Source organism: Enhydra lutris, unplaced genomic scaffold, assembly GCF_002288905.1.
Source record: "Enhydra lutris kenyoni isolate GAN:26980312 unplaced genomic scaffold, ASM228890v2 scaffoldscaffold33, whole genome shotgun sequence".
NCBI classification, from domain to species: Eukaryota; Metazoa; Chordata; class Mammalia; order Carnivora; family Mustelidae; genus Enhydra; species Enhydra lutris.
Window position 1 is genome coordinate 11,298,584 of NW_019154117.1, and position 23,427 is coordinate 11,322,010.

A 23,427-nucleotide genomic window follows, 5' to 3' on the forward strand; every position below is an offset into this window, starting at 1 on the left:
CAGCACTCAACACCAGAGCTGCATTTGAGTTGGGGTTTCAGGAAGCGGGGGAGTTCAGTGATGGGCAGGTCCAGGGGAAGAGCGCGCAGAGCCCAGTGGGGAGGAAGCGCAGAGCCCGCTCAGGCACTGGCCAGGAGCAGAGGAAGGTGCTGGAAGTGCTCATCAGGACCCAGGCGAGGCTTTGGGAAGAGTCTGGATCCCAGCTGAAGAGTGTGGATGGTTCTGTGGTCAGCGGGTTCTCCAAGTCAGTGGAGGAAGGGCCTGCAGGCTGTGTCCTCACCTGGTGACTCTGGCAGCCCCATGGAAAGTGACTTGGAAACAAGGAATATGCTTAGGAGAGGCAGACCCCCGACGTGGTTGTAACCTTACAGACAGGACATAACAAAGGCCCAACACTGGGCCCGAATAGGGAAAAAGTGGGAGACGGCCACATTTTTAGCAGTGACAGCCTGGGAGGTTGAACAGCTCTGGAGAGGAAGAGGAAGGAGAGTCAAAGGCGATTCTGAATAAAAAAGAGCTTTTGCTAATTCCCTCTCACTTCTGTTTTGACCTTCCAAGGATAATACTAAGGCAAGTGAAGGAAAACAGGAGGGAAGAAACAGTGATCATGTTCTGAAGCTACAGTGGGGTTAGACCCAGGCTCCCCCTGGTAGCTCCCTCTGTTTCTCCATCTACAAAATGGGTATAAAATGCTTTCCTCCTAGGAATCGTGGAGGGGCTGATGAGATCATTAGGTATGAAGGTGACTGGCCCAGTGCTGAGCACTTTCAGCATGTAAATTTCCTCTCTTCAAATCACTCAATGGCTTCTGGTTTGTTTAAAAAACAGAAGGAGTGCCAATACTTCCATTTTGTTGAGATGCCTTTTCCACCATCCCTTCACCTTCCTTTCTGTGCTCTCTCTTTGCTTGTTTCCTCATCTGTAAAATAAGTTAATAATAGTACCTACCTTATGGGACTGTTTTGAGAATTAGATAAGTTTATTCAGCTAAAGTGCTTAGAATAGTACCTGGCACATTCAGGACTATTTTGCTATTTTATTCTCAAGCAGCCTTTGGCACAGAACATGGGGTATTTCTTGGCAGACGCTGCAGTGAGAGAGTTGCAGATCAAAATCTTAAAATTTTTCAGTGGTTGCTAATGTAAATACACTTTGATAACTATATCAATTGGGGTCCTGGCAGGAAAGTGGAAAGAGAGGGTCCATTCAACCAGAGGGACTTGAAGAAGACTCAATAGGGGCTACAAATGTGTGGTTGCGTGAAGGAAACCAGCAAAAGCATTGGGGGTAATCCAGGGCTAGTAAGAGTGATGATTCAACAGCCTTGAGGGCGGGGTGGAGGGGCCACCAGAGCCTGGAGCCAGTGGCTGTATGGGGAGGGCTCCTTATTCAGACCCTGTCCTCAGGGCAGGGATATAGCCAACCCATGAGAACCTGGCAGGGAGGGAGCTGGAGGAATGGACACCAGCCTCGTTCTCCTACTTTCCATTGGTCGACTCCAACAGGAAGACAGAAGGCAGGGGAGGCCAGTGACACAGTCCATGCAGGTCTACCACTGGAGTGAAAAAAAAAAGTGGGGGTGGGGTCTGGAGGGATCATAGGAGATGGTCAGGACAATCAAATTTCATATTTGTAATTGATGATTATGGGGGTCAATATAGGCACTGGTTTGTGAGCTTCTCATTCCCACTAGAGTAGTTGACTGGGAACAGTTTACCTGTGCACACATGCAGTCTACTAAAATGAACGGGGGCGGTAGGTGAAGTCTCTTTATTTTCTCTCTCTTCTCCACTGAGGAGCTGCAGAAGGACTCAGAGCCCAGGATAGGCCTGCGCTGCCTATTCTGAATGCTTCTGGTTAATACGAAAAACAGAAGCTGTTAGCACCTAGGAGACATGTCCTTTAGCCCTGGGTATCTCATCTGCCATCGGGAGAGAAGGGGTTGGAGGCATGGGCTACCAGAAGGGTGACAGATACAAGTTCTGGAGCTAAGAGGATGGTCCCAAATAGAGCTTTGAAGCAGAGCTGGCTGAGGCACTGAGCCCTAACCACATGCCCGGCTCTGTGTTTTGACAACCCGTGTGGTGGGACCGTTCCCTTGTTTCACAAATGAAGGCACAGAGCCCAAGAGAGGTCATGCTGCAATTCACATGGCTAGTCAGTGCAAGGACGGTCATCCAAAGAACCAAGGATGAATTACAGTTTCCAGCATTATCCAGGGATCCTAGTCCAAAGCTTCCAGTGGTCAGAGGGAATGGGAAACGTATCTGAATACGGAAGCAAACTGGGCAGTGAGTAGGGGTATATACCTGGGTATGACTGTGTCTCCACAAAGTGTGTCTTCATTTCTCCTTTGCCAGAATGTGACTTTGAAGAAAATCATCTCTGTGGCTTTGTGAACCGCTGGAACCCCAACGTGAACTGGTTTGTCGGCGGAGGAAGCATTCGGAACTCCCCTTCCGTTCTCCTGCAGGACCACACGCTCAAAAGCGAACTGGGTGAGCTGGGGACAGGTGGAGTCCTTTCCCTGAGGGTAGTGTTTCCACCTCCCTCTCCTGCCCCATCCATTGACCTAACGACGGCCCTGTCAACAGGGAAGGGAGAAGGGAGGGTGAGTAAGGACTGGGAAGCCTGGCGGAAGAGCAGGGAAGGACGGTCCTAAGACCGAGACTGGCTGCAGACAGGAGCTCTGGAACTAAGGCTAACGTCACCCAGTTCGAGGCTTTTCTTCACCTGTGACCTGGTCTTGCTCTTTTCACCTTTCCATGTTATACTTTACTTTCTTATTGATTTGTTGTTTTATATTTCTTGTCCCTAAAGGCAAGGCGGGAATAATCCTAGGCTGTTTTTCACTAAAAATAGACCTAGTGATGGGAACCAGTCCTTAAGAACTTCCCAAGTGGCTCTGAGGTGAGCCTCAATTCCCAATGGTGAATCTTGAAAGCAACAGGGCCACCTAGTGGCCAAGGGGGCTGGACTCTGCAGGGAGATGGGGAGGAGAGGCTCTTGGTGAGGAGTCCGCTTTGAGGGGCCTGTCTCCACAGATGGGAGATGGAGATGTGGGCAAAGGCTAACTTCCTAAGGCTTATGACCAGCCCTCGCCTGGACCCTCAGAGGCTTCCTGAAAGCCGGGATCTCCCCATAGTTGTGAGATGCTCCAGTCCTCAACCCCAAGGGCTTGTTGACTAATGAGAAGATTCTGGTGACTGACTTTCCATCAAGAGCAAGAAGGAATTTCGGTTCTGCTGCAAACAGTCCTTTTTTTCTAGTTTGATCTGCTGCCATGTGGATACTGAGGTCATCTTCTTAGTCCTAACACATTGTTGACAATGACAATGTGTCCCCATACCTGAAGACAAGGCAACTTTTTTTGGTTCTTTGCATTGTTCCTCTTTCATGGTATTTCATGTGAATATTTGTAACCTTGTCTCTGACTTTTCTTTAAGTGCCCATCCTGCAGCTTATCTTGGCCCTGGACAGTCTCCATCCTGAGACTGCTTCTAGTATATCCAGACTCTCACACTCAATTTTCTAAAGGAACCAGGCAGATGTTATGAAGTGAGTGACATGTGGGATGGGTGAGGAGTGTGGCAAACTAGGGAGCACAGACCCTGTACAAAGCTCTAATTAACTGCTGCTATGTGAGAATGCAGGTCCGGGAGGACAGATCTTTTGACTTCATAAGATAATCAGGAAGACAGGGGTTTTGTGTGAGATTTCCCTAATTTTTTATAGTTGGTAAATATATTCTTTTTTTTTAAAAAGATGCTATTTATTTGAGAGAGAGGGCGCACGCGTGCACACATACACACACGCACACATGAGCATGAGCACGGGGAGGAGCAGAGGGAGAGAGAGAAGCAGATTTCCTGCTGAGCAGGGAGCCCAACTTGGGCTGTATCCCAGAACCCTAGGATCATGACCTGAGCCAAGGCAGTTGCTTAACCTACTGAGCCACCCACACTCCCTGGTAAATATTTTCTTTAAAAACACTGCATGGGCCAATAAAACACATCTTCAGGTCAGGCCAGTTAGCCAACTTCTGGTTTGCAAACTTCATTTGATGTGTTCCTTTTCTTTTTCAACATGTCCAGGCTTCTTACAACAAAATGTTTATAAGTAACTATATAGTAAAAGGTTGGAGCCTCCTGGGCTCACCTGTTTAAGACAAATCCAACTTTGGATCTAGCATTTTCATTCATTTGACCCCGTATTGGTTCTGGTTGGGAAAATGACAACAAAATGGCACATCCCCCATGGCCCAGGTCCAAAGAACACACATTCAAGAAAGGGAAAAGGATTTCTATCACACATGGAAGTGAGGCAAGGTAGCATGTGTCAAATGCTCCAAGAATGGTCTCCCCACTTCCCTCAAAAAAAGAAAAGTGCTGGGTGTTCAGAGACCAGAGAGATCACTTACTACTTGGACGTTCTAGAAGGCATGATGAAAGAAGTCAACCGAGTTTGAGAGGTGGTTATGACTTTGACAGGCAGAGGCAAGAGAGGGCCAGAGCGGTGATACATGGTAGCGATGGCAAGGGGTACCCCAGGGAGAGAGAGGATGGGGAGAGCAGTAGAGCGGCAACTTCTAAAGGGCCTCAAATGCCGGGAACGAGATTTTAACTTTAATCTGTGGACAGTGGGAGGCCCTTGGAGGTCTTTGAGCAAGGAGAGATGCAATCACAGCCGTGTATTTAGTTTGGTTAACTGGACAGTGGTTATCTCAGTAAACGGAAGACCAAATGGTAGAACCAAAGAACAAAAAAACACCCCAGAAATGATTTCTTTAGATACATCTAAGGTCACTTACATGAATAATTACGTAAATAATTGAGATTAGAAATAGAAATAATTGAGATTGAAAAAGACAAAACATTTTCACTTCCTTTCTTCTAAAAGTAAGGGTTAGCACTTCTGGAAATGACAAAAGATTGGGGATGTATATATGTCTCGTATTTTGGCCCTGCAGACACAGAACCCATCTCCACTTGTGGCCACTGTAGGAAGCACATTGTGTCATATACCGAGTGTGTGACCACCTAGTGTGAGAGACCACTCCATGAATCTGCGTGAGTGTTTCAATAACAACTGGGTTCATTCAAAACAACAAAATGTTACCAATCCTTGCAAGCTTCGTTTCAAGGAGTAGGACAATTTATATAATATTCTGCCGTATCTTAAGAATATAGTACAGGGAATAGAGAGAATCTTGAAAGACTAATGCCTTAAAATTGTAATAATCCTCAGTCATTATTGTAGATGTCCAAACTTAAATGTGGGGAAGTGTTGGAGAACTTTTCCCAAATCACTTAAAAATTAGTTACAGAGTCCGATCTGCGGGGTAACCAATATCATGATTTAATGACTACGTGTTCAGTGAATCATTTCTCTTTCTTTCTTTTTTTAAAGATGTTCTTTTTAAAGTAATCTTTACACCCAACGTGGAGCTTAAACTCAGAACCCCAAGATCAAGAGTCGTATACTGCACTGAGTATCCACTGGGAGCCAGCCAGGCTCCCTGTATCATTTTTTATCCTCAAGGATGGTGAGGACCACTTGGCTAGGAAGAACACGTATTTGTGGGGGAAGGCAACAGATCTGTGTCCTACAGTCAGATCATCCATTTGACTGAATCACTTGAGTGTCATCTATCCTCTGAGGAGTGCATCAGCCCTAGACCTTCCTCCCTCTCATTTGTGACCATGGAACATTCTGCCTGCATCTGTGTCAACAAGGGACACAGAAAGAGAATCATGCTAGGAGTTCAGCAGTTGTGCTCCAGACCCAGTTATCTGAGTGCTGGATTGCTTTGGGCAATCCTTTGACTTCTAAGGGTCTCCACTGGCCTGTTTGCAAATGAAGAATTTGAATTCTATAATCCCTAAGATTCTTTGAGTTCTAGTGTTTTACTCCTAATGCTGTACATCAAAATTCCCAGATTTACCACTCATTGTAACTGGGGGGAAAAATAAACTGGGGAAACCCTGAGCTAAAGAAAGCTAAACAGAATTCTTTATTTCAGGACTTCTCAGTGCCTTTGATACAGTCCTATGTTAATGTATATTATGGCATTTCACAAATTAGTCAAATACTGAAATGCTCTGTAAATATGCACAATGGTGCATGACTAACAGAGATGTGAAATAAAAGATAGGGGACCACAGGAAAGTGAAAGATCACCTAGGTTTTGGGGTTCAGGGAAAGCTTTCTAGAAGAGGTCATCTCAGCATTTGAATTTGACTAGATGGATAAGAAGTACAGCATATACAAAGGTGTACAGGTCTGAGAGTGGATACCTTATTCTGTGGCTGGAGAATATTTGAGAATTCCAGGATGTAAGATGATGGCAGAGTGGCCCGTAGACCTGGGTTATGTTCCTGCTCATGAGCCAGAGCCCGGGTGCCTACATTCTACTCGCTTCTCCCAGTTCTCTGCTATTTCTCTCCAGTTCCTCCTAAACTTTTACACTGATGTTTTGACCAGTTGTAGCCAGACAACTGTTTCCTCCTCACCCAAAAGATGTACGCACAAACGCACGTGCATACACACACACACTCACTCTCACACTCCTCCCATGTGGACTCTTGTGTAAGACTTCTTCCTATGTGAGATGGAGCTAGAACAGATGAGTTCCATAGAATCTCAGATATTTTCCTTGAAAAGCCCATAGGACTCAGAGTTTTGACCAGAATCGCTTTTGGGGAACTCAAAACTGAAACAAAACCCTCCAGTGATCTCAGTAAGAGAGGGATCACCTTTCTTAGTACATTTGCCTTCTGCTGGTGTATCAGTTTTTCCTGAGCTCTACCAATGTGGGTGGCAAAGTAGAGATCAAAGGGTTCAGATGTCTGCCCACAGCACCAGATTTTGCTCAAAAAGACTCATCTCATGTTCATTCATATACTGGAAGTGGCTTGTGCCTTTGCTTTTAGGAAAAAGCCAGGGAAGTGAGCACAGGGGCGCGTGAAGCCATATGCCTTCTTAGACACTTGAGGAGGTTGAGCGACATTGTCCCAGGAGGGCTCTGGCCTTGGTGTCGGAGAAGAGGGAAGAGTGAATGGGGTGTCTGAAAAATATGACACGTGTGTGAATTTTCCTTCATTTGCCACGTACTTTTAACAGACCCAAACCACGAGTCCGGTTTTTCAAGTGAGCAGTCTGTCTCCAAATGTTGGTCTCAGGGTGGAAATGGCTAAGAATATAGTCAGAACTCCCATGAGACACCTTGGGAATATTGGAGGGGATGGGATTTTGTCCTGATTTTTGTCACCTAATTCTGATTCATCACGTATGGATGTTTTTTTCTCTGTTAATATTTTATGAAGTGAAACAAAATATTTCCACGAGGTAACCTACTGACAGCTCAGATCATTACTCTTTCCTACCTGCCTTGGCCAAAAGAAGGTAATTACTGGGAAAATAATGAGGGAAATCAGTTTCTTTGCTGAAATTTTTAAAATTGTCTATACTCAGGGTGCCGCTCTGGGAGCTGAGCAAGGTTTCAAAACCTAAATTAAGGTCAGAATGATTTTATTGCCTCCAAGACTGTGAGGTGGATGGAGCATCTCTCCATAATTCATGGCCCTCTTTTCTCCTTTCAGTTCAGACTGAGCCCAAGCATCCTCCTAACAGCGCTGTTCATTTACTCTCTTCATTGATCCGTTTGGTTCCTTGTGTGTGCTCTCGGTAGGGAAGCAGCTTCATTAATTTTCTCACCATTGCCTTTGTCCAGGCTCTGTCATTCACCTTCCCCTGTCCTTGGGTGACTTACCTTAATTTTCTGGGCACGGTCAAGTAGAACTAACAGCCCTCCTTCTCAGGGGAGAAGGTAAGTCCAGTCAAAACTTCAGCATCTCATCTGATTCAAATCTCCCCCAGACCAAAGCATGGGGGAGCCACGGAGAGAAGGGTTTGGGCTTTATTTCCCTTCATTTTTCCTTGGCTCTTCCCTTCCTTTTCACCCACTCACCGTGCTGCGGCTGGCTCCTGTGGGGTTGGAGGAGGTGTGACTGGGGAACAGAAAAGGAAAGGAAGGGGACAGATGATTTTCTGTGACCAGCGCTGTTGAAGCTGGAGCTCATGACCTTTATACTGCAGGTGGGCATAAGCCGGCCGTTTCTCTCACTGCCAGTGGGGAACCCCACTTCACTGCTCGCAGACAGGGGTGAGGCACTCTCCGCTGGCCATCTGTGGATCCACTTTGGCACCTAGGAGCAACACTACACCTCACCAGCCCCTGGTGGAGTTACCACCTGCATCCAGTCCTTTTGAGAAGAGTCCTTCCAAGACATTCTTGTCCCTTCCGAGTTGCCCACTTAGGCTAAGGGAAAATTCAAATCTTCGCCCCACCAAACTCTGGAAGTTACAGCTCGCTGGCTACAAAATCCTTTCTGCTCTGCCCGCACAGGTCCTTACAGACATCTTGCTTCTAAATATATACAGTCAAGAGTCAGGCAACCAGTCTGTACCCCCCAAAGCCCAGTTATCACTGAGTAAGCTTTCCCAAGAGCACTGAGCAATCTCCTCTCTTGAGGCCCAGAGCAACTGAAGAATTCAGGAATTTCTGCAAGCCTGGGTCAGGGCAAGGTTGGAGGGTGGTTTCTCTCCTCCACTCTCTCCAGGCATACCTCTGTTAAGCCTCTTCTCTTGGATCAAGACAAGAAAGGGGAAGCCATCCCTAACCCCTCCCTGGGGGTCCAAAAGAAAACACATGGCAGATAAGCTCTGGGATATCTGTCTTCAGAGAGACTCTGTCTATGATCTCTCTGATCTTTCTTGGGCCTCTCCTGTATTCAGGCTGGAGCAGGGAGATGGGATCCATCTGGTGGCCCTGGCTTAGACCCCAGGGATGCCACAATGTGGCATATGCTACAGGGCTGGTCTGGCATCAAGGAGTGGTGGTACTTGTCACCCTCGCTCTTGGCACTGAGTTCTTAGCAGAGACTAGGGGACATCCCACTTCGTGTTCATTTATTACATTTATGTCATTTCTGAAAACTGTGTTAGAAGACCAGAGCCTGACTCTACCTACTGTAGTCAAACTTACCTGAACCCTTAGAACTAAAGATCCACAATGTCTGTTGCATCTGTAGACGGGGAGGGCAGGCGTGGGGACCTCCTGACTTGAGAGGAGACAACGGCAGCAGACCATCAGGGCTTTCCAGCCGGCCTGTGTTTCTTCAGACCACGCTTTCTGCCTCATCCGGGAGACAGCTTGTCCAGACAGCACGACACGGACGTAGACGTTGCAATGGGAGCACAAATGTGACCAAGGAGGACAAAGCACAGCTGAGTCAGAGGATGCCTTAGCATCGGAGCCAAGCCCAGGGCCGTTTCAGGGGAGTGCTGGTCCGCCAGACTGTTCGAAAATAGAAGTTCAGTAACTGCCCTCAAAAGCTTTTTCCTAATTCAAGGGAAAGTGGCTCCCTGAAAGGGCTCGCTGGTTGCCCAAGGACCATTGCGCTAACCTACAGTGGGCTGTGGCCTGAAGGGAAGCAGGTAACCATGTGTCGTCACCACGGGCGTGGTCCGGAGGAGGCCTGTGGCTGGCATCACGGAGATTTTGATCTTTCAACAGAATTGGAAATTGTTTTTTCCCTCTAGAAGCTGCAGCCTCTTTGTGTATAATCCAGATTTAGGGAAAGACAGACCGGCTCCGCGTCTGAGTATGGCAAAGCAGCAATGATTAGAGGAGTGGCCCTGAGCTTCTCAATGTTTAATTGTGTGGAGAACTCATGGTCCCTCCTGGACTCTTTCATTTCCAGTTAAAGTCTGAATACTTCCAGATCTTTGTGGCCTGCAGGACCCCCGCAAGATCTGGTTAATTATAGGGTCTGTACGTCCAGGGTCCGTCAATACCTACTTTTGTCCTACTCAAAGGATCAGAAAAATTGCCTCTCACAGGTATTCCGGAGGCCCTAGAACCCTGGGCCAGGTAGAAAGGTTGGCCTCATTGAACGGGGCAGGAACATTCCCGTAATGCCAAACACGAGAGACATAATTTCCCAAGAACTGCGGGCTCCCTTCTTCCTTCCCCTCGGGAAGGTGCACAAAACGGTGCCTGCCTTCACCCAGACCCCTGCTCTTCTTCCTCAGCGTGGGTCGTACCCGACGACACTGAGCCTGGGCTGGGGTCGTCCCTCCAGCTTGGCCTCCTGTGGCAGACACCTGGTGATTTCTGAGTCATCCCCACCCCTTCAGCAGGGATGTGCCAGCTACCTTTTGTTTCCCAGTGAGAAACAGTCTTACTCAGATTGTTCGTAAATAGCACTGAACTTGGGCAACAACTGAATGATGGGGTGCGGGGAGGGCAGCAGAGTGTGGTCTGGTCTAGTGGTTCCCGAGGAGACTTGGTGTCAGCACCAGCAGCCTCTCTGACTCACTGTGGGCACGTCACATTGTGTTCACTGGGTGGTTTTGGGATCAGCAATGTGACCGTGGCCTCCTTGGCTGAGTGTCTGGTACGTGAGTTTTAATGAAGCACTTTAACAGCAAATTCAGGGATTAAAATATCACCCACACAGCAGGTGAGTAACTGGTCTTTAAAGAAGACTGTCTGCTCTCTGTCAGCTGTGAGGAAGATGGGTTCCTAATGGGAGAGGGGGTGAGGCATTTCTGTAAGCCCAGTTAGCATGCACTCCGCAGGCCGAAGGAACGGCTCCAGGTGGATTGCGAAGTCTTACGGATTCACCGAGAGTCTCCCAGAGGGCTTAGAGGTGCCCCCCACCCTCGGTGGAGTGAGTTCCCTCTTCATGGTCGTGTCACTTTGGGGCCTCCAAGAAGACCGTAAGCGTGGATTAGGTGAGGAGATTTATCAGCCGTGAAGGATGAGGTGGAGAGAGCGGAATCACTGGGACCCAGGTCAACATATCCATTAGGCATAGTAACCACAGTGCCTTGGCACCATGACATTTTTAGGATCCATGAGAATGTTTTTATTTATTCTAAAATCAGAAGGAAAAAATGAATGCGCTAATAACAAAATAATCAGTCCAGCCTCAATTATGTTCATCTTTATACCAATGCAGTCATAAAACAGAATGTTTAATATTTTTTGAGGAGGCATGGACCCACAGCGGCCAAAGGGCCTAGGGCCCACAAAAGTCATAACGTAGCCGTGGCTAGGGGGGGCCTCCAGCACAGGATAGAAGGCTCATGCCTGGGGGCGGGGAAAGGCCAGGCTGATGGGGAGCTGTCAGACAACACCTGTCAGGCGGAATGGCTCCGATCTGGAACTCCTGCTCTGCCTAGTCACCAGCTGTACTTGAGCAGCCCAGTGTACTTGGCCTTGGCACAAATGCCGATGTGGGCCCAAAGACAAGGCAGCTGGAGGCTGTCCGTCAGCTATGGTCCTTGCAGCAAGTTCGCCGGAGGGGTATCAGAGGCACCTCCGTGGCCCCCACAATGAAGAACCAAGGAAATAAAATATTAGGTCTCTCCTCCACCCAGACCCCTCCACCCCCCACCCCCAGTATATGTTGGAAAAGTATTCATTTCATTGGAAGACATGTTACGAAGAGTATTCAACAATTCCTCTCCGCCTTTGACCCAAGAGCTCTCAGTGAGCAAAGGTGTGTTGCAGAGGCTGGCATGTGCTCTCTATTAGTAAAGTGTTCTGGGGGCTGGGCTGGCTGCTCCCCCCTCCCCCCGCTGCAGTGCTGTCATTAGGAGCAGGAGGCACGGCCTTCCTTCCAGTTCAGAGGTTCTCTGATTCTGTTCAGTCTGACATTCGGACTCGTGCTTTGAAATCTCTTCCCAGAGTCAGCAAAGTTGGGAGCCCATCAGCTGTCTCCAGCCTGCAGATACGCTTATTTGGCATATACAGAGTTTAAAAAATTGCGGTGGTGGGTGTTATGGGTTGAATTGTATTTCCTCCAAACCATATGTTGAAGTCCTAACCGCCCGCTCCCCCAGTCCTTCAGAATGTGACCTTGTTTGGCAGTAGGTTTGTTGCAGATGTAATTAGTTAAGATGAGGTCATACCAAAGTCATTTCCTAATCCAATATGACTGGTGTCTTTATAAAAGCAAGGCGGGGGGGGGGGCAGATTTAGACATACAGAGAGACTTGTACAGAGAAGGAACATTGTGAATGCGGAGGCAGAGATCTATAGCCAAGGAAGGCCACAGGTTGCCAGCCAGCCACCGGATGCTAGGAGAGAGCCTCGGAGCAGATGCTCCTTCACGGCCCTCGGAAGGAACCAATCCTGCCGACGTCTTGGACTGGGACTTCTAGCCTCCTGAGCTGGGGGGAAATATCAATTTCTGGTGTTTAAGCCATCTAGCTTGTGGTACTCCATTATAGCAACCCTAGCACATTCAGACGGGTTATTATTTTTAATGGATAGATTTGCTCTGAAAATTTAGATTTTGAGCTCCAGTGGGAAAAGCCTGACGTGCCAGGCTGGATGTCAGGGCAACAGGTGGGAGCAGAGGGAGGGGTGCACTTAGTCCTGGGCTAGAGAAGCCAGCCCACGCAGGGGCTGCCACCCTGGGCCACCCGCTGGTGGCGGCTGCTCGAGAACATGGGCTAAGCGCGACCAGATTTTCCGATGTTTCCAAGAATCTTCGTTGCTGTTTCTCAGTGCTGATGAAATATGATTTCAAACGTTGGCAACAAAGGGATCCCTCGATTTTCTCCCAGCACCCAGTTTGCCTCGGTGGTGTACTTGATCAGGCTGGTCCCTCCCGTCATCTGAGTTTGTGATCTCTATGTGTTCATGGTTGGCAAGAGGCTAAGAGAAATCGTGGTTAAACAAGGGAGATGGTTCAGGGGGTCGAACAGTTTGCCCCCAGGAGAAAGCGAGCCTTGCTCGAGCCATCTCTCCCCTCTGCCACGTTGAGGTGAGGTCTCTGCAGGTATAAACTGTTCCTAGGACCCTGACTGCTAACGTGCTGAGGATACAAGGCCCTGTTATTGATCAGGCGCCGTGCAACGAAACAGAGACATGAGGCTGTAATCGCTCCGCACTTACCAATAGGAAGGTTATTGTATCGAAGCTACTAGGCACAGCCCCGGCTGTCCCTGCAGCTTCAATTACCGATAATGACAACGAGCCTTTACACAAAGTAGACAATGGGGACGGTCTGGTACCAGAATCATTAATGACATTCCTTTCATTTGTTGTAATTGCGTTAGGCAGTTATAATGTGCCAAGTCCACACTAAGCCCATCACATGTGGAACCCCATGTAATGCTCGAACTCGCCCTAGAAGGGAAGCATTTGGTTCTCCCTGTCGAGATCAGGATACTCAAGCCTGGAGATACTCGGTAACTTGCTTGAGGTCCCAGCCGTATTCGACCCCAGGTCTCTTCAATGCCAAATCCAATGCCAATTCTCATTCTGCCTCCTGGTTCCTCTCTTTCACCAAAATGCTTCTAACAGAGGTCGGCCTCCGGGCCCAGAGCCCACCAAGGCTTGCCAAGTGTGGTGTCCCAAGTCTGACTTCCTGAATCCCAACCCTGGCTACATGTTCTGTTAAAGAGGCAAAGCTTGTCATCTAGTTTGAAGTCATTAATCTTAGTTTCGCTCAAAAAAGACTCGCTGACATTTTGTGTATATTGTAAAGATATATAGGCAAGTAGGTCCCTCTGTGCCCCTGTTGGAACAGACGGTATGCTTGGTATGTTCTTAGAAATCTTGTAACTCATAGAAGGCTTGGGAGAAGGGGGAGCCTCCTGGGGTCATGTCCAGTTTCTTTCCAGAGCTGCGTTCAGCTTTTGAAAATCCCAGCACTTGCAGCTGATGCGTCTGCTTTTGTGTATGTGTGTTTTACTTCATCCACAAGTGAGGTGAGGAGAGAGGACGGTTCTTGACTTGGACTTAGCAGAGCACCTTGAACTCCTGGCGCTCCCCTTCCAGCCACAAGACCCGTCCACCCCTGGCCAAACGTCTTGTGGCCATAACTCCTCCAGGTCCTGGCCACGCCTCCCTCTAGATTATGTTGAAGTCAGTCCCAGCATCAAGCTGTGTCACCTGCAAACCACCACCCCCCCTCCCCACACCAGAATGTCTCACGCTGTGTGTTGTGTCCTTGTGATTTTCAGGCCACTACATGTACGTGGACTCAGTGTACGTCAAGCACTTCCAGGAGGTGGCGCAGCTCATCTCCCCGATGACCACGGCCCCCATATCCGGCTGCCTGTCCTTTTATTACCAGCTCCAGCAGGGGAATGACAATAGCTTCTCCCTCTATACTCGGGATGGGGCCGGCCTTTACGAGGAACTCTGGAAGATGGACCAGCCGGAGAGTGCTGCCTGGAACCTGGCTGAGGTGGAGTTCAGCGCACCGTACCCCATGGAGGTAGGTGTGGAGGCACGAGGGCCGTGGCCGGACCGCTGTGCACTGGGCGGGGATGCCACCCGCAGGCTTGCCGGCCGATCAGGAGATGCTGGGCCACACTCCTTCGTTCTCTGTTGTGCGTCCATCCTCATCCTTCCTTCCTCTCCCTGGGTCCCCTCTGTGTTGCCCTCTTCCTCTCTTTCCCCTTAGTTTTCCTGCTTTCTAACCAGATTATTTTCCCTGAGGACAAATAGGGAAAACCCAGTCCATCAATGACCTTTCTTGGGCACACATCCCCTCTCAGCCTCGCCCTGTGGTCCTGGTGACTTCCACAGAGATGAAACCCACTCTTGAACTCCCAATCCTGAGAGCAGGGCTGAAGCTTTCCCTTACTCGAGGGAAGAGTCTTTTCTAGAGAAAAAGAGAGAAGAAGAAGGAGAAGAAGAAGAAGATGGGAAAAAGAAAAACTTACCTCCTTCTTTCCACCTTTACAATATAAATAATGTCCTAAAAATTAGAAAGATTTGTGATTGTGGCCCCAGTTAGAAACAAGGCTGTGTGCTTTAGTTTTAAAGCTTTTTATAGTTATGTGACTGATAAATCTCCAGTGCAGAAGAATTAGAAAGTTCAGGGAAGCAGAACAGACTCAAAGCACCCAAGCAGGAGAGGCCAAGCAGTTTGATACTTCTTATCTAGGTCACACAGCTGGGGAGTGCCTGGCACTTAGGAAAGTCCTGGACTCAGATCTGACCTGGAGCTGAAGGCAGAGGCCCAGCTCTGTCGGAGGACCCCAGAGGACCCTTAGAATCAGTGCAAATTGTGGTTGCAGATTTGGGGCTATCCATAGGGTTTTAGGTACCCCAGGTTTGTCAATATCCCCCACTTCGTGCTTTGTGCCTTTTGTAATATGTCCCCGAGTTCCCTTTAAAGTGCAGAAGAGGTGGATTCTTCTCCTGATGTGGAGCCTCCCAGAGCGTTGGGGTCGGATTGGTCTGTGACCTGTCCTGTGTACTGAAGACAGGCCTGCCACTCCCCGTACCCCCTTCAGACCCCCTGCCCCCCCACCCCACAGCTCCACAGAGAGCACCATGACTTTTGCAGGACGTGCATTCTTTCCTCGCCCCAAGTCTGACAAGGCCTTGGTTTGCTCTTGTAGCCCAGTGGAAAATTTTCTGAGTTTGGGTTATAAGGAGGAAAAGAAATGCACATACTGTTTCAGAAATTTTCCCTTCTATTAAAGTCAAATGAGTCACACACACAGTTGACAACAGTCTCTTTGCAAACTCCTTCCATCCGGCCATGAACTCCCTGGGCAGCATTTGTATGAGCGAGACTTCGCTGAATTTTCTTTTACATCTGTGCCTGAAAAAGTCACAATTCTGGACACTACCCCCCCCCCCCCAGTGTGTATCCTTTTGGGTCCCATGGGCCTGCTTTTGCCCCCGCGATCTGATGCACGATGCTGCTACTGGAAATCCCTCCAAAGGAACTCACCCTGCAGAGCCCAGGGAATTTTTTTTTTTTTTAAGATTTTTATTTATTTATTTGACAGAGAGAGATCACAAGGAGGCAGAGAGGCAGGCAGAGAGAGAGGAAGGGAAGCAGGCTCCCCGCCGAGCAGAGAGCCCCACGCGGGGCTCAATCCCAGGACCCCGGGACCACGACCCGAGCCGAAGGCAGAGGCTCATCCCACTGAGCCACCCAGGCGCCCTGAGCCCAGGGAATTTAATGTCACCATATCCTCCAGTGAATTCTGAAAAGGAAAACAAACATCTGAGATCCCATTTTCCAAACAAGAAGGAAGACGCCGCCACGTGTGCTGTGACTTCCACATCCTGATGGGAAGCAGTCTCACTCCACCTTCTCAGTCAGATCAAACCCTGTCCTGCACTTGATCAGCGATCGCCCTGAAGAGGAAATGCTGCGGCCCTGGGCTATGTTTGTGGAATCCATTGCCCCTTCTCGCTGGTCCACATCTGTCCCCTTTGTTCCCAGCCTACCCCCTCACTTTTGCCAGCAACAAACTTCCAGGGCCCCTCTTAGATTTTGCCAGTGTCTGTGGGACCAGTGTTAAGCTGCGCTGGACCATCTCGTCCACACTCTTTCTTTCAAAACCGGAGACACTAAGACCTGGAGGAGGGAAGGAACCTGCTTGAGCTAATTAATGGCTAAGTAGGCTCAAGCCTGAATATGAGTTGAGGAGGGGGTCGACCTGGAGAAATCCGCATGAATTTGATACAGAACTCAGGATGCACCTGACTACATTCTAGGGACGTTCTATACCTCATCCCATTTAATCTCAGTAGTCCGACAAGGTAGGGGTTATTATGCCTGTTTTATAAATAACAAAGGCAAAGCATTTGTCATCTAGTTTGAAGTCAAAAATCTTAGTTTAGCTGAAAAAAGACTCGCTGATATTTTGTGTATATTGTAAAGATGTACAGGCAGGTAGGTCCCTCTTGGCAATGTAGTCAAGGTCACCTAACTAGTGACAGAAATGGGACTTGAACCCTGATCTGTCTGCCTCTTTAGAAGAGCTTTGAGAACTAGGATCCTCAAGGTCAGATCTCGTCCACTGCCATTTGCCTGGCTGCCACAGTGGTGGGCTGTTTGTTCCTTGTTTTTCCATGTTGGCTTTAGTGTTTGAAGAAATCACCAACACTGAAAAACCCAAAGATTTCCAATAAAAAACTAGAGATCCAAGTCCTCTCGATGATTTGGTAGGTCCAGACACTTTGGGCCTGAACTCCGAAATGGAGGAAGCTGAGTAGGAGGTGCCCCTATAGACAGGCTTGGCTCCCCATTTCAGGACCCTCTGCACCCTATCCTGCTGTGTCCCACCAAGCTCAGGTCATGCATATAGGTCACCTGCCTGGCCTGAGTTTCAGCCCCTGCCAGCACTGCCTCTTGTGTTGACTCACCGGTGGGCTACCCTCCGGGCTGGTTTTCCCACCGTGCTCCCCACTGTGTGCAGTGCCGTGTGCGCCCCTCTCCATCCCCGTGGGCTCAGGCAGAAGGGAGTCCATTGACCTCAGAGTAGAGCTGGTGGCCCAGAAGGGAAAAACACAGAAGGGTTGAACCCCTTAACAACCTCACATTCTTTTCGACCATTTGGATGTGCCTGGTATGCTGGAACGCTGACATCCATACCTCGGATGTGGGGCCCGATTTTGCCTGAGCAGACAGGTCGTCCTCTTTGATTCTGCATCTTCGTCCAGACCCTCACAGAGAATTTCATATGTCAAAAAGGGAAAGAACCCTGCCGGGGCTGAGTTCTCTGGGAAGGGCAGTGGGAGAGCCTGGCCTGCTTTTGGCAAGGGGTCTGTTGTTCCTCCAATCGAAGGTCATCACTCAAACTGTCGAGTCTGTGGTTCTGTCAGAGAGTGACATACACTCAAGCGAGGGGGAATCCACCAATAAAACACAACTTAGGGCTTACTAGTCCCTCCCCCTTAAAGAAACTGTAGATCAAATCAGGAGCTGCCCTAGATTTAGGAACATGATTCCTAACAGGTACTTACAACTTGCCATCACCTGGCTTGAAGGCCACATCATTTTAAGTCATAATTAAGAGAGGCCCCTGGATGACTCAGTTCACTGAGGGTCTGACTCTTGGTTTCGGCTCAGGTCATGCTCTCAGAGTCACGAGTTTGAACCCTGTGTCAGGCCCCATGCTCAGTGTGGAGTCTGCTTGGGATTCTCTCTCTCCCTCTGCCTCTCTCTCTCTCTCTCTCTCAAATAAATAAATAAATCTTTTTAAAAAAATCCGTAGATCCTAGTTAAGGGCTCTGAAGCCTGACAGAAAATATGTAAACCTGTAACAATCCGTCATCTTCCCTGGCAGGTTATTTTTGAAGTTGCTTTCAATGGTCCTAAAGGAGGATATGTTGCTCTAGACGACATTTCTTTCTCTCCTGTTCCCTGCCAGAATCAGACAGGTAAGCATTCTCTTTCTCTTCTGGATCCCATACGGAATTTTCCTTTCTCAGTAGGTGCCTGGGGTCAGGACTTGGTTTAATTCCTTCTAATTTTCTCGCCTCTCCTGTTATCTCCTCCTTTAAAAAAATTATTTAATGGAATAGTCATTTTTCTGCTACGTTACTCTTTTTTCCCCCTCACAGAGTGAATTTAATTTTTCTGACAGCACAGGCCAGTTGTCATGGCGAGCTTTCACCGTCCCTGCCTACTAGGTAATGAAAATTAAAGAATATGAAGACATTTCCTCCCCATCTTTCTCTTTAAAGCATATCTTAGATCCATACACAGGTGGCTGAGTAGGTGGAAAAAACTCTCAAACTCCACTGAATAGAATGATAAAGACTCTTTCTAATTTTAGGTACCCAAGACCTATAAATATATCCGTGTTTAAAGATGTTAATATTTGGTATACATCATCTCTATGACATGTTTATGATATTTATATCATGGACTTAATTTAATTTCTCTTTCTAAGTAAATCCTCAGATTCTTTTATCGTGGCCAATTTTGTAATTTCCATAAACTTGGTGTTTGGAAAAGAGAGGAAATTCTTACTTTCTGGGAAAATAAGTAAGCAAGTAAATTCAAAGTACATTAAAAAATGTTCTAGGAACATCTGGGGGGTTCAGTCGGTTAAGCGTCTGCCTTCAGCTCAGGTCCTGATCTCAGGGTCCTGGGATCAAGCCCTGCTCAGCGGGGCGTCTGCTTTTCCCTCTCCCCGCCTCTGCTCATGCTCTTTTTCGCTATCTCTCTCTCTCTCAAATAAATAAATAAAATCTTTAAAAAAAATGAGAAGTTGACAAATGTTCTAGAATAAGAAGGATAACACTATATTCATGATAACCCACATAAATGCAATTGACCTTACCTTTTAGTGAATTTTTTTTTGAAAGCCCCCAGGGAAATGGTGGTTGTCCCAATCTTATTAATGAGCCCTCATTCTGATCTTCAGAGCATGGGAAGTAAATTTTTGAACCTGGCCTTTGAAGTCTGACTTTCACTTAAGATAGAGTTGGTGTCTAATTTTATATGGCTTAAGATATATTCTACAAGTAAGGGGACCGAGAAAAGTAGTATTTTCTACTTGAGCTAAAGTGTTACCCCCAAATTAGAAACACCGTAATGTGCTAAAACTAAATATTATTTTTTTACTAATCCTAATTTTTAAAAAGAAAAAAAAAGCTATTGAGACAGAGCCAGACTATGCATATTTACATGTTTTCATTAAAATGATTTAACCCAAACTGTAATCCCAAGATTAAAAGAGTCTCTAAATTGGACAGAACACAGGAACCAACGTTGTTTTGTTTCTCTAAATTGGACTGTTCCCTAATCTTATCAGCTAATATTTCAGTGATGTCAATAGTCATTTCACAACCTCTTCATCATTATTTTTGGAAAGTTTTTCCTCTTTGTCACCATGCATTTACATTGAACTTTTCTATTTCCAAGTTATACATACAGGAGAAGAGGTGTTTGTTCAGTATCCGCAGGGGACAGAGGGTGGGGTGACGAAGCAGATGGGAGGTCACAGTGTCTACTGAACCATCTTACAAGTAATGTTTGACAACACTCTTCCTTTTAAAAAGATAGAATCTGTGTGAGCGCTTTCCCACTGACTGGTGAAGAGAAAAGAAAGATTCCAGCCAAGTAAGGACTATTTATTAAAAGGGCTGATGGCCCCTCGGTCTGCAAAATTCAGCCCACAAACAGACCCTTCCTCTGCAGGGACCACCAATCCACATTAGCCAAGGCTCCATAGTGGTCTTCAGAACTTCCCAAACTGGCATCTTGGCCTTAAAATAGTTTAATGGTGTGATCCTAGCGTTACGTTCCTGAGTCAGGACTCTGGATTCACATCCCTACTCTGCCACTTACAAAATGTGTGACCTTGGGTGTGTTAATTAACCTTTCTGAGATTCTATTTCCGCATCTGTGGGTCGAGGGGTTAGAAGACTCTGTTCCATCCAGTTGGGAAGATGATGAGTTAATGTCTGTGAAGGCCTTAGCAAAGTATGGCACCCAGAAAATGCCTGGCCATGAGGCTTCATGTTATTTACTTAACTTTCAAAATACACCCGTCCCTTCCCTGGGGACCAGAGAGTCAGATCGAAGCTGAAGAGAACGAGCAAAGGGAACCGCCTTGGTGAATGGTGAGCAGGAGCCTGCTTGATGCCTTTCCTTCAGCAGCTGTGGACCAGAATCTGAGTCTTAGACATTTTTCATACTTCATCTCACATGTCACAAATAGTTTATGTCCTTCTGTTTCATAACAGGTGCCAACATTTTTTTCCTTATCTTGGGTAGCTCCAGACTTGTTGTCTCTGCTTTTCCCAGCTGGATCTAGCATTTTCTTCCCTCATCTCCCCAAGTAGGCTGAGACAGGAATTATTTCAACATATGAAGCATCTCATCTCATTCCCACCATCTGGTTGGGCTTAGAGTTAATCCAGGCTCCCTGACCTGGGACCTACCCTCGAGTCACAGGTGTTAAACAGCGGTGTCGTGTCACCCCCCAGTACTCCCTCAGGACGCTGCCAGAGGACAGACCTCCCCACTCCCCCTACTTGAGTTAGGGCACTTGCCTTTCCAAGGCTCTTGCACCCACGACCTCTCTGTCCACCACCATGTTTGGCCCAGTGCCTAGATCTTAGGAATAAGCTCTCCTTTTAGGCTGTGAACCCTTGAATGGCTGGCAGTTGATTCCATACACTTGTAGAGATCCTGTCTTAATGCCCAGTCCCAAAGTGCGAGCTCCCACTGCTTTGCCATCCGCAGGCCCAATCTTCTCTCAGGGCCTGGGTCCAGCACACGCCCAGGCCAGGCACTGGGAGGGTCCTGACACTCATGGATATACCCCTCTAAGGACATCTGCCTGGGCCTAAATCCCAGCTATGCCCATTCCCTAACAACACACTGCCCATTTGATGTCTGGTGGGAAACCTGGCTGTAGTTGTTGCCTTGGTTACAGCTGTCATTGCCTTAGCTCAGACCTCAAGTGTCTCCACTGCCTGGTCAGCGGCCCGGTCCCTGCTCCGCAAGATTGCTCAGTCTGACGCCTGGTCCCCCTCACTCTGTCTCCAAGCCAGCTTTGAGTGTCTCAGCCTGCTTTTGGGCTGGCTCATGCTACATCAGCCCCCGTGCCAGTTTAGCAGCCTGTGGAGCATGCCGTACCCGGCTCTCTCGAGCGCGGCAGGGGCTGGGGACGGAAAAGGCTGCTGATGGGCATTTAGATCTCTCGGGTGGATGCTGAGTCCATCTCCATGAACTTCAGGATAAAAAGTGCTGCCAGAGACTTCTCAAAGGCAGGGCCCTCCACCTGATTAAAGTATCTTCAAAGCCTCTCATTTCTAAAAAGTTCAAATGTCAGAAAGGAAGTAGTTACCTACATCTTACATTGTGATGGTACCTTCTTGCTCAAAGGGCCTTTCTTCCACACCCTCACCCCAACTTTTTTTCTGACCAGCTGATGTTCAGGTGCTTCCAGCTGCCTCTGAGTCCTCCCTGCGCTTTGACCAGCTCTGAAAAAAGCCTTAAGCAAAGGCTTTCCATCCACCCCCGATCTCTGGTGAGCTCATTTTGGGTCACAAACAGGCCCTCTGGCCCAGGCTTCAGGAATTAGACACTGTCTCCTAGCAGAAGCAGCACTCTGGTTGAAAAAGATTTAGGCTCTCAGCGATGCTTTTGAGATTTTCTTTTTTATCAGACCTTCTCAGGACCCCCAGACAAATCCACTTCGAAGGTATTTAGGTATTTAACAAAAGACTATAATCACATTCTCAGAAACATCTTTTCCACATGACTCCGTTTGTCACCATGGAGAGAACTGAGCCATGCTTCCTTTTAAGTTTTAATACCACCTCTTGCCTCTCCTGGATGCCTCATAAATAAATAAATGACTGCCCAGGGGTATATTCGTTGGGATTTATCCCTGATGAGTGATTTCACTGACCTGCTATTCTCTTTGTGCATGGCTCTTGGGAGCCAGATCTGTAGATTGTGGCTTTTCATCTATTTTTTCATTACCAGGTAGCAGAGGGGTAACTAAGAGTGAAGACCAATATGGGGTTTCCCCTGGTTGCAAATCTGGGGGGGGGGGGGTGTCAAAGGCTGGTGTCAAAGGAGCCTTGTCTGTATGACATCATACTCAGTTTTCAAAGACTTTATCTTCATGGCTTAAAGATACTCCCTGGTGCTCCCAGAGAGTGTGTGGGCAAACAGCAGTGTGTGGGTGAACCCACCAGCATCAGAGCACTGAGAATGGTCTTCATTTACTTTTCTCTTCTCTGCTTTGTCAGTCAGGGTGCTCGCTTTGCACCCTTGCAAGGCCATGTCACCCAAGATGTGATAGGGATCCAATTATATAGGAACCTTCTGTTCCTATTCTTTTTTTTTTTTTTTTAATGTGGTGTTGGTCTCTTTTTTTAGTTAAATGTTTTTAAAACTTAGTTTTGTATCATTTTAAACTCAGACAAAACTTGCAAGAATACTCTCAGGAATCCTTATAGACTTGGGGCGCCTGGGTGGCTCAGTGGGTTAAACCTCCTCTGCCTTCAGCTCAGGTCATGATCTCAGGGTCCTGGGATCGAGCCCAGCATCGGGCTCTCTGCTCAGCAGGGAGCCTGCTTCCTCCTCTCTGTCTGCCTGCCTTTCTGCCTACTTGTGATCTCTGTCTGTCAAATAAATAAATAAAATCTTAAAAAAAAAAAGACTCTTCACCCAGATCTAAAAATTGTTACCATTTTGCCACCCTTGCCTTATCGACCACGTAAGAGCAAGATGTAGACGTTACGCCCCTTTGCCCCTAAATACTTCAGTGTGTATTTTCTAAAACCAAGCACATTTTCCATGTGCTATCAGGTGATTATAAATTTCAGGAAACTTGGTACTGATACAATATTACCAACTAGCGCACGGCCCACGTGCTGATTTCACTGGTTGTCCCAGTGCCCTCTTTTTTTTTTTTTTTTTAAATATTGTATTTATTTATTTGACAGAGAGACACAGCGAGAGAGGGAACACAAGCAGGGGGAGTGAGAGAGGGAGAAGCAGGCTTCCCACCAAGCCGGGAGCCTGATGCGGGGCTCGATCCCAGAATCCTGGGATCATGACCTGAGCCAAAGGCAGATGCTTAACGACTGAGCCACCCAGGTGCCCCCCCCCCCCC

General features: G+C 47.7%; 1 protein-coding gene across 1 annotated transcript in view; it reads left to right on the plus strand.

The window, feature by feature from the left end:
* The window catches only part of LOC111153635 (MAM domain containing 2), a 145,181-nt gene that overhangs the window by 66,521 nt on the left and 55,233 nt on the right, over positions 1–23,427 (plus strand). Inside the window, exons 5-7 of the mRNA XM_022512779.1 lie at positions 2,361–2,498; positions 14,047–14,303; positions 18,127–18,220. Coding sequence (XP_022368487.1) covers positions 2,361–2,498; positions 14,047–14,303; positions 18,127–18,220 — 489 coding nt within the window. The remainder of the gene's footprint in view (positions 1–2,360; positions 2,499–14,046; positions 14,304–18,126; positions 18,221–23,427) is intronic.